Here is an 11,365-nt window from a genome sequence, read left to right as displayed (position 1 = left end):
TAGACCACACCAGTAATTGAACAGAATAGGTCATGATTCCATTCAAAATCCCCCAAATATTGAAGGTTGATTTACAATCACCACACGTGGCCTACATTGAGTTGGTTCTATACTGTTTCCTTTGGCATCGAGGAGCAGTGTTGGACCTGGGGGCAATGGTGATGGATAGCTACAACAATAGACCTGTGACAGTGTATATCCACTGGATTACTTCAGTACACACACACACACACACACACACACACACACACACACACACACACACACACACACACACACACACACACACACACACACACACACACACACACACACACACACACACACACACACACACACACACACACAACCTCCAGGGAGGGAATTAGTCTCAAATGAAAGTGTGTATCTCCATTATTCCTTTGATCCGTGGAACACTAGGTCCTGCCCTATATTAGACGAAGGAAAAGTGATTACGTTTGTCCAGCAGCCCTCGGTAACATGATTGAGAGAGTCTGTATCTCTACGTGATCGGTTGACATTTCGTTTTTTTTATTGCACTCCAAAATCCACATCCTTAGCACGTTAGCCGTGGGGGGAACCAATTTCCAACCAATATTAAATATTGTCAAAAGGCAAAATTAATTTGCGATACAAACAGGTCCTAGATATTTTTGCCATATTTGACCATGAAAGGGAAGAATGTGCGCAGTGCATATAAACTCCTCCAACGTATTCAAATGCCAAGCTCGCTGTTAGCTGTTTTGTACTGTGGTTTATTCCAATTGTTTTGAGGCAGATGACCAGATAGCCGTACAATAGTCCAGATGACATATTGGTAGCGACTTGGCAACCTCTTTCATTACAGCAGCAGGTAATACAGACTCATGATCTAATCAAGTCAATTCCTCCTTGCCATCTTAGCCACAATTTCATCAATACAATACAATAGCGAAATATCTGTACAATATAGAGTAAGGGTTCTTTTTTTTGGGGATTTGATTGGATTGTTTGCCGATTTGTAATCCAATCTTAACGTTTGTCTTTGTGAAGCAGTCTGTGTCTGGAGGACGAAATGATGATCTAATTCTTACATCCATTGATAACTAGTGCATTGTTTGGGTACCATTCATATACAGAGACCACTACAGTGAGCAGTGATACATGTCTGCTCAGTTCATCATGCACTTACCCTCAAGGGACGCCATCTTAGCCTTCTCTGAGCCCAGAGAACTGCAGTCATTGAAAAATGCTGTGGGTTCTCAAGTAGTTCTACCAATTATTGTTGTTCCTGCAGCTCAATGAATGCATGGTTTGCGAAGCAGCAACCTCCTTCCCAGACACTCATCTCACCCTGGAACGCCTGCAAATGTGTGTTTTGGCAAGAGAAGAGGGTAGGACTTCTGAATGTGTTGGATCATATTGCTTTGTCAAATTATTCGTCAAATACTCAATATTTATTCTCCTTCATTTTCCTATTCTTCTCGCTCCGGGGACTTTCAACTGACTGACACAGCTCATAGGACGTAAGAGAATATAAATTACATTTACAGACAGTTGATAGACCAGACTTTCTCAGACTAGCGATTGTGTAGCTCTTTGCATGAAAGCCATTGGCCCAGAGAACAGAGGTTAAAGTACAGTACCCTAAGTACAGAACAAGTTAACAACAGTTAAAACCAGCAATGCATCAGCAGCCTTTATTTGGTCATATAGGAAAAAATTAAAGAGGAATGGACTATGGAGAAACATTAACATTTGGATGTTTGGCTGATATTTCATTAGCTGGTTGTTGGGTGGTTAGTGCCAGATGATAATCTTTGAATGGGAATATTTTGGAGGACCTTATGCAGTTTTTAAAAGTGTGTCCTGATAAAATAAAGAATAGAGAATTATTTTCACGGCAGAGTGAATTGCAAAATTTGATGCATAATCTTAGAGCACTTTAGAGAATCTCCTGCCACATGTATTTCTACATGGCTCTTCCTCCTTTGATCCTGTCTTTTTAAGAAAGACAGGAACTGTTGCTAGTCATATTCATTTTGTGGGCACTTGGGCAAATCGGGCTCTTGAGATGACACCTCTATAGGTTGGACTAGCATTCAGATGTAGAACATCTACTGGGTGAAAATGTTTCAAAACCAAACAACAACGGACACAGGGTTTGAGCTAGCTGTACTGATACTACTGTCGGTCTACTCTTGGGAGTCAAACAGAGTAATCATGGTCATAGACGTGTCGTTTGATGGCCTTGAGTCGTCTTTGGCGATGTCTATTTGTTTCCAGCAAAATAATACCAGAGAGTGACTCTGTTTACAATCCCTTTTTTTTACCGAATCACATTTTGTAAGCTGGAATTCTGCGGACCGCTGTATCTTTCGCCTCTCTCTACACAGCAAGTGAAGGGGGGCAGAACATGAATGAAAGTGTGATGACTTACCACTTTGGCAGTTGGTTTGCCATAAAGTGGTTAGCTGTATCAGGAGGTGGGGCGTCTGGTGATCAGACCACATAAGGTCACAGAGAGTGCTGGCTTTCTGCATGCAGTTTTAAGAGGTATGAGTGCCTTCCATGTTTTGGAGGAAAAGGCAAGTAGTGGCCCTCACCTTTTATATATTCTTCAGCTTACTGGAGAATACGACACAACTAAGAAATAGCATGAAATGCCGCTATAACATAGTACGACCTCAGGGGTGATTCCCACCTAACCAATCATGCAGACATTCTCTATCCTTAAAGATGGGAAGATTTTACTTGCGAGATGAGTCGTAGCTACTAACTTTTCACGACCACGAGTTCAGAAAATACTCGGAGAATCCTCCCCGCATTATTCTTCCCCAAAACGAAGCAAAGCCAAAGGTGGAGCTACATACATCATGTTGATACATATACCCATTCAGTATTTACTCTGGCTGCCGCTGCCGCCGTTACTTACTTTGCAGAGAGCAGTTTGTGGCAGCTGTAGCGACCCAATCAGTAGTTGGTGGTTTAGAGTTGTCGACATTCAGATGTAAATATAGGCTTCTAGATTTGAGCTTCTTGTCACACTTGGGTAGGAAATGACCCCCTGTCGTGCGTGGCATTTCCGAAAATACAACACAACTTTTACAACATTAAAGTTGTGGTCTAAATGTGTGGATATGAAACCTGTTTGAAGTTCTTATTCTGCAAGTCATGTATTGACTCACATAGGGCAGAAATAGAGTTTCATATATTGTTCTGTATGGCTACCAAAAGAAGTCCTAAAATCAATGTTTATTAATTATGGAAGAATTTGTAGTATCCAGGCCTCTCTCTCCACTTTGTCCTCCCTTGTTTCAAATGTGCACACCCACACAAACACAGACAGAGTACAGCTATGTTCAAACTTACTGATGCATATACAAAAGGGCAAAAAAAATGATGCACTCAATTCATTTAAATGTTATCACTAAATTGTAAAGTTCAGATTTAAATTAAAACAGTCTCACACAGGATATGGTTCAAGAGAGAAAGTGTTAGGGTAGTAGAATTCCTATACATTTAGGAGGTCAAGAGAAGCTAAGAAAACAATTCAGTTCAACACTATGTAGCAGCTCTTAAACAGAGTTCTTTGAGCAATGTGTTGCTTGTTACAATGCCACACACGTAGTGAGTGTGGGAGTCTTTATGAAGAGAGCAGTGTGCGTCCAATGCCTCAAATGAGTGCATGACATTTGTTGGTATTGAAACAGTTGCCTGAGGTATGTTATTTTCACATGGAGGAACAAACCAACACCACCCTCCTTGTCTGAGCTAATATACCAGAGACAACTGGTATTGTATTGCGACGGCATCATAGTATTGGTGTTTGTGAGTTGTTTTTCCCTTATACTCAGACTCTCAAAATAACAAGGTAAGAAGCAGTCAGTAATTACATGTTGTTTATTCATGTCATATCGACTTCTGTCATCTCCGCAGCATTTCATTGTATTGGTTTTCTCTCTGTTTACACATCGTTTTTTTTTACATTTTTATCATTTCTCTTTGGGGACAAGCCATTTTATAGTGGAAAAAATATCGGCCAATGTTGAGAAAAACGCTCACCTTCCTAAAGAACAAAACAACGAAAAAAGAGCAAAAAACAAGGATCCAGAATAGAGGAGCTTTTCTTTCTTTCCATCACAGTCCTACTGGGAGTCTCCCCCATCTCTCCCCCTTACGGGGCCTCACCCGGAGAGAATGTGCTTGACGAAGGAGGCGTAGTTGATGCACCCGTTGGCGTCTTCCTGTCCCGCCATCAGCCGGTCCACCTCGTCCTCCGTCATGCGCTCGCCCAGCGTGGCCAGCACGTGCCTCAGCTCTGCCCCCATGATGGTGCCGTTGCCCTCCTTGTCGAACACCCGCAGGCCCTCCACAAAGTCCTCAAAGTTGCCCTGGTCCTTGGAGCGGGAGATGTGCTGCAGCATAGGCAGGAAGGTCTCAAAGTCCACCAGCTTGCTGCTCATTTCCTCAGGTCGCGGCTTGCCCAGCACCTTGAGCACGTCGGCGTTGGTTGGGTTCTGGCCCAGGGCGCGCATAACGTCGCCGCACTGGGCGTACGTGATCTTCATCTCGCCTTTAGGCGTGCGGTCGAACAGGGTGAAGGCCTCCTTGAACTCCTCGATCTGGTCGCCGCTGAACTCCAGCGTGATGCTCTTTGGGTCGAAGTCAGGCTCCTTTGGGGGCTCGGGCTCGGGTTCCGGTGCCGGGGTCGCCTTGGGCGGGGGCGCCGCCGCTGCCGCCTTGGGCTCGGGCTTCTTGGGCTCGAACTTCTTCGGTTCCGCTTTCTTGGGTGCCATGACGACTGAGGAGGAGACGGGGGGGAAGGGAGGCTGATGTAGTTACCGGGTGGAGGAGGAGAACCGTTCGAGGGTTTCAGGAGGAGGTATGAGGAGAGGTGATTCCAGAGCACGGAGAGGCCTTGGCCCGGTCCCGTGCTTTTATATGACAGTCTAGGGATGGTTGGGGGGGCAATAGGGTATATAAGCCCCCTCCCCTGCCCACAGTCCAGTGGCACACTATAAAAGGAAGAAACCTGAAATAGAAGGCCGCCCCCACCCGACCCCAGCCCGGCATGATGTCACCCCGAAGCATTGTTCTCAGCTGCCGCCATGTAGCCGGCCGGGCTACTTACTGTCATTAGCCAGGGTCCAGCTGCATTAAGCCCAAAATGTCTCTTTGATGGACAATGGGATCAGAGAGGCATCAGTGGAGGAGACCAGGCTGACGGAAATAGCACGGATCGTTAACCTCTCAGGACGCCTGGGAATTAGTGCTCTCAGGGAACATGACATGCGCCGATTCTGGCTTTCAATGCACATGACGTTGAGCTGTCTTTTTTCCGATGGTCTTTTTCATGTCATGGGAGAAAGTCTTGATCAAATTCAATTTGCGGTTTGGCTGATCTTGTATTCCGTGTTCATCTTCACAGTTGTCCATCTATGTTATTTTATTTCCTATACTTAATCCCTGTAGTATATTAGTTTATGCAGTGATATTTGAAGTGAGAACATTATTGATTTCATCTATATATTACCATGTTTATGTGTCAAATATAAATATAAACCTTGTACCGTCGTGGTTACAAAATAGATGTTGATCATTAGTCCAACACACCAACCATAGTGCACATACAAGAAAGCTGAAAGATGTTTACAGAGATGCTTGGAGTACATACTGGCTCTGACATGGCAGGCATGAGGAACCAAAGGACTGAGAATAGTTTGACAGTGAGCAATTTCCTCAGCACATTGATGATAAATGAGTAATACAGAAGATGGAAGTGTTTGTGTGTATGCGTGCCAAAAGACAACAAAAAGGCATTGTGTGTGTGTGTGTAAGTGTATAGGTGTGTAGGTGTATGTGTGTGTGTCAGTGTGTAGGTGTGTGTGTGTGTGTGTGTGTGTGTGTGTGTGCGCGCGCCTGCGTGTGTGTGCGAGTTCAGCCCCTATTTCCTCAATGTTAAAAGGGTGACACCGTTTGAGTAGGTGACGCCATGCATCAATCCACCACATCTGAATGGGAAAATGACCTTCAGCTTTCCATAAACAGCTCATCAATAAACCCCTCCCTTTAATAAAAAATGACGACAAATTAATCAACCAAACCCTTCGCATTGCCGCCGCCCGCGTGTGAGGAGGGCGGCGCGGCTACGAACAGCCCTCGTTTTAATCTATCACCGCCACTTCCATGTTTCTCTCACTGCGCCGTCCATCACCTCAGCCAATGGCTGCCCAACTCTGCCGGGCTCTGACCGCATTCACTCTGCTCCATTGGCTGTGCCAGTTTGTGTGTGCGTGACAGCGTGAATGCGTGTGTGTGTGTGAGAGCGAGATAATATATGCGTTGTGTTGCAATGTTTATGCATTCATGACGTAAACCGTACCAGGATTGGGCGGTTGGAGAGGAGAGCCGTGAAGCGGATAGTCTAATTGAAATGGTTTATGATTAATCCGTTAATATATACAAATCCGCTCAGACTAAAACAATCGCAAAACTTGACAAATAAACCATAAAAAGTATGCCCGAATAATGATGTTTGTAAGTGATGTTTTTTTTTCTAAATGTTGATGTAACTATTTAAATCCACGCAAACAGTGATTAATTCACACATGAATGTGTTTCGGGGGAAGCTATTTGTCAGTGAATTCTGGCTGGATGCTGGTGAATTTAACATGAATTTCAAATTTTATAGTATAGTGTTGCATTGTGTTGATTTTCACCGCTCAAGAAAAGTACTGTCGAGGTCGAGAGAAATAACTTTGACTCATCTTCCAATACAATAAAACATTAGTCTTCCAGCTACGGTTTTCTTTGAGACAAAGAGAAAAATTGTAGCTTGAAAAGGTGTAGTGGGTATTCACGCTTCATCAAAATAGAAAATCATCATTGGTTGTCAGTCATCGCAACGAAAGAGAAAACCTTGCAGGGAAATTCGATGAAGTCCACTTCTGTTTGAAAACGGGCCAGTTCGCTGTTTTATGTGCTGTTTCTGTCTGCAAAGCATAGATGTGATTCTGAGAGATTCTTCTCAAACACCAACAAAAAGAATCTTAAATATTTACCCTCAAGCCTTACCTACACTCAGACATTTTAATAGCCTATATGCTCTTCCAGTGTACGTGTATGTATTTGAGAGAGAGAACGAAAGAGAGAGAAAGAGAAATCTGGGAGACAGACAAGACCGAGAGAGGGATAGCAATAGAGACAGACTGACAGAGAGAGTCAAAGGGAAAGATCGATAGAGAGTAATAGAAAACAGACAGAAATACAAAGAGAGACAGGGAGACAGAGATAGAAATAGAGAGACAGAAAAAGACAGACATACAGATAGACAGAGACAGAAAATGAGAGAAACTGGCAAAGAGACGGATCAGCCAAAAAGAGACAGACAGAGAGAGTAATTGACGGACAGTGGAGACAGAAAGGGCCAGACAGACAGACGGAGAGACAGAGAGGGAGAGAGCCAGAAACACAGACGGAGAGACAGAGAGCGCAATAGCAACAGACATCGATAGAGCGAGCGAGAGACAGTTGGTGTGAACTGACCGAGCAGCAGGCAGTGTGTGTGTGTGTGAGTAGTGACAGAAAGCCCTTAATCCGAGAGATAAGGCATTGGATCGGGGGGGTGGGGGGTTGGTTAGGAACAGGGGGAGCGGTGTGGGCGAGCACACAGACCGGTGGTCAGACCTGGTGGGCTGCCCGGGGGGGCTCTGGGGGTATCAGGAGGCAGCTGAGGGCAGCACCCGGGAGGGAGACAGGAGGGCTAGGGGAAGGGAGGACAGGGGGTCCTCTACGGGGTGGAGGGTAGCATGGGCGCTGACACGCCTGACATTTAGCAGCGAGAGGGAGGTGGAGGACGGGGGTGGGGGAGGGGGGAGAATAGGGGTGGGTGGGGGAACGGCTGTGGTGCAGGGCTAGCCCGGCTCTAATAAAAGAGAGTGACGGAGACAGTGGCGGCGACGACGGCGTTGTTCCACTGGATCCCGGGATATGCGTGACTCACACGATATCTCCAGCCTTCGTTTAAGGGGCTTTCTCTGTTTTGTTGGGTGGGTTTATTTTAGAAAGGAAAAGCACTTTGAGCCCTTTTCATGTCCCTGGTGGAGCACTCCTCCTTTTGTGTGTGTTTGTGTGTGTGTTGTTTGTTGTTGTGTCTTTGGCCGGCTAAACATAGCATGTTCTGTAACAAAATGGCTGCGCCGTGGGAGTGGGAATACCTGGATGTGAACCACTCACCTTCCTCTCACGTGTGCCGATATGTTATGCATTTGCTCTTTGAGAGGAGATATTTAGCTCATTAGAACGACATAATACGTTAGCCTGCGTACGAAAGAGCCAGCAGTTGATCTTGACTTTAATGAATCCATCGATCAAGGCTTAGTTAATTATTATTTAAAAAAAGCTACTTTAAATGCGTTAAAAACGCAATATTTCTTCATAACTTTTATGGCTGAGATATCCGGCGATAAAACGACTTTTACTAGTCTTGTCAGTAGTTACGACTCTGACGGCTCGAAAATAGACAGCCAAGCGATGGGGAAACGTATTTTAGCGAGACGACGACAACTTGCGAAAACAACTTGCGCCATACACAAGAGAAACTTCCCTCGGCGTCGGAATGCGGTGATAACATTGTCTTGTCATAGCGGAATGACTTTTTCAGCAGCCAGTATTTGTGGACATCTGTGTAAACAACTTAATTAAGGCCATGTTTGATGAATTATAGCTGGTGAAGGCACTGCCGCCTTCAATACTTCACTTTCTTAATTACAGCCGACATCCATGTGTTCATTTACCCCATCCTGCCCCCCCTCACACACACGCACGCAGGCACACACACACACCACATCCATGCGTTCATCTCCCCCTAGCCCCCCCCCCACAGAAATCCATGTGTTCATTACTCTCCTACACCCACCACCCATCCCCATACACCAACACACACCTCATTCTTTTCCCATTGCTCTCAATGATAGAAATTGAAAAACTACAAAAGGGAAAGTGCATTTCACACTCTACTGAACCAAAGCAGGGAATTCTGAATTAATCAAAACATAATAAGTTTACAAGATGATAAAGAGCGTCTTGTATATTCAAGTAAAGGGAGTCCTTTTATGGTACCAAGCCGGTGGTTCGTATTACAATAATTTTTAAGAGTGGTATAGCTTTGAATCCAAATTGAAATAAAGTCGCCTTTTTGGTTACACAATGTTATTAAAAGCCTAGTATTTGGTAATAGAGTGTGTACGTGCGGGTGTGTATGCATGCATGCGCTGGCGTGCGTGTGTGTGTGCGGTTGCTCTAACTATCCATCTATATATCTTTGCAGTTGGCATGAACCAGTTTCGGTCGGTGTTGAAGTGCTTTGAGTCGCACATATAGAATCTATATTTCGACAGCATTCCACTGTGGCCTACCTATAGTACAACCGTAACGCATTTGAATCAGATCCAATCCTATCCAATATACATTTGGCCAGAACATTAAACGGCGATTAAACACTGTATAAACCATACTGATTGTTCTCTACAATGCGCCTTTGAACTTGAAGAAGAAGAACAAGAAAAGATACATTACACACTAAATCCACCGTATCGCGACCACTCTCCATGTGTGAGTACCAAACAATGGGGGAAAATAGCAGCCGCACAGCCGCACACACACACACACACACACACACACACACTCCATTGTCTCTTGGTCCACATGCCAAGAATAAGGACGTTTCCATCCTCTAAGCCTGGGGGTGGAGATTAGGCTAGTCTTCCAAACCATCCACCAACACCTCCACCCCACCCGCCTTATACTCTCTCTCTCTCTCTCTCTCTCTCTCTCTCTCTCTCTCTCTCTCTCTCTCTCTCTCTCTCTCTCTCTCTCTCTCTCTCTCTCTCTCTCTCTCTCTCTCTCTCTCTCTCTCTCTCTCTCTCTCTCTCTCTCTCTCTCTCTCTCTCTCTCTCTCTCTCTCTCTCTCTCTCTCTCTCTCTCTCTCTCTCTCTCTCTCTCTCTCTCTCTCTCTCTCTCTCTCTCTCTCTCTCTCTCTCTATCCAGCTACCCCCTGCCCTGGTAGATTCTGGTGGGTTCCCCCTGCCTCCACCTCTGACGTCCAGCCTCGTTCTGCCCGTCTGGCTCCGTCTGGCGGGTGCGGTGCCGGATAGCGTACGTGTGTCTCTGAATGGCTTGTACTTGTTTATCCCGACAGCACACAGAGCTTAGGTGAGCAGTAAGAGAGCTCACTCTCTCTCTTCCCCCCTCCTCCCCTCTTTTTCCTTTTCGGGGCGGCTTACCGCGGGCTCACCTCTCACAGCTGGAACACCTGTATGTGTGCCTTCACACCCCTTAATCCCGGCCAAAAGGTGAGGCCAAATATTTGCTCCATCCGGCTCAGCTGTCACACAGTGCTGAACTCGGATGACATTGCAGGTCTCTCCCCCCCCCCCCCCAGCCTGCCCCCATCCCCGACCAGAAGAGGGCTTCAGGAAGTACATCATATTTTGGACAAATTAGGTCCCAGGGTTGTGTCGCAGATAGTCGTGTTGTCTGGGATCGATCCCCCAACATCCACGGTGAACTTGTAGCCTAGGCATCTTTTGAGAATGTTGCAAACCGCCCTGTTAACCCTTATCCTTGACGTGTAGTCTTTTTCAGGAATAAAGGATCTACTAAATTGCTAAATCCTAAATTACCCACAATTCAGTGCTGGAGTAAACATGGTTGGCGTTTTGTTGCTCGTTTCTTGGGGTCTCCCGTCTGCTTGAGAGTTTTTATACGTCTGTGTATTTAAATGCCAGGGCAACAGCCATAAGTGGTTCCAACCGAGTCAGTCAACTGAGCCCTATCCAACCTCATTATTATCCCCTGTACTGGCTAATTGTCATTTCCGCTTTGATGGTAATTTCCCTCGGTAACCAACCGCCCTCTAACTCCCTCACATATAAAGTGGCTTTCGAAAAAAAAGTCTGGGGGAATTGGTTTGCACGGAGTGAAACTGAGCCCACGGTGTTTGGGAGCTTAATATTTTCTGCTCCAGACTGCTCATGTTATTGTTGCATTCATCACCTTTCTGGCAGCAGCAACGCACACTCACCACCCTCCCCCAGTGCCTCGATGGACGCCGACGATGAGGATGATGGGATTTCAGCTGAAGATCCGTGGTCCAAGAGAAGAATGAACATTTCATCACGGCGCTGCAGCATAGCGCTGTATTTAGAGTCAGAGTTTAGAATGCTGCTGGTGGTGGCGGACCCTGGGATTTGATTCTCTCTCTCTCAATTCGCCCTCTCTAATGCTCTCTGTCTTTCTGTCTCTTTTAGATTCTTTATTTTTGGGGAGGACTGTATTTGGGGAACCACATATAAACTCAATAAAGCATTTAATACCAACATTT

At 45.6% G+C, this 11,365-nt stretch overlaps 1 protein-coding gene across 1 annotated transcript; it reads right to left on the bottom strand.

The window, feature by feature from the left end:
• Positions 1-4,137: 4,137 nt before the first annotated feature.
• On the bottom strand, positions 4,138-4,778 carry LOC307089193 (myosin light chain 3; the record flags this gene model as incomplete). Its single annotated transcript, XM_079755352.1, has 1 exon — positions 4,138-4,778. The coding sequence occupies one exon, from the start codon at positions 4,776-4,778 to the stop codon at positions 4,167-4,169; it is 612 nt and encodes a 203-aa protein (XP_079611478.1). The 3' UTR covers positions 4,138-4,166.
• Positions 4,779-11,365: the final 6,587 nt, after the last annotated feature.

This window comes from Pollachius pollachius (assembly GCF_949987615.1).
Source record: "Pollachius pollachius genome assembly, chromosome: 18".
Taxonomy (NCBI): Eukaryota; Metazoa; Chordata; class Actinopteri; order Gadiformes; family Gadidae; genus Pollachius; species Pollachius pollachius.
The sequence above is the reverse complement of the archived record's forward strand: the minus strand, read 5'-3'. Positions and strand labels throughout refer to the sequence as shown.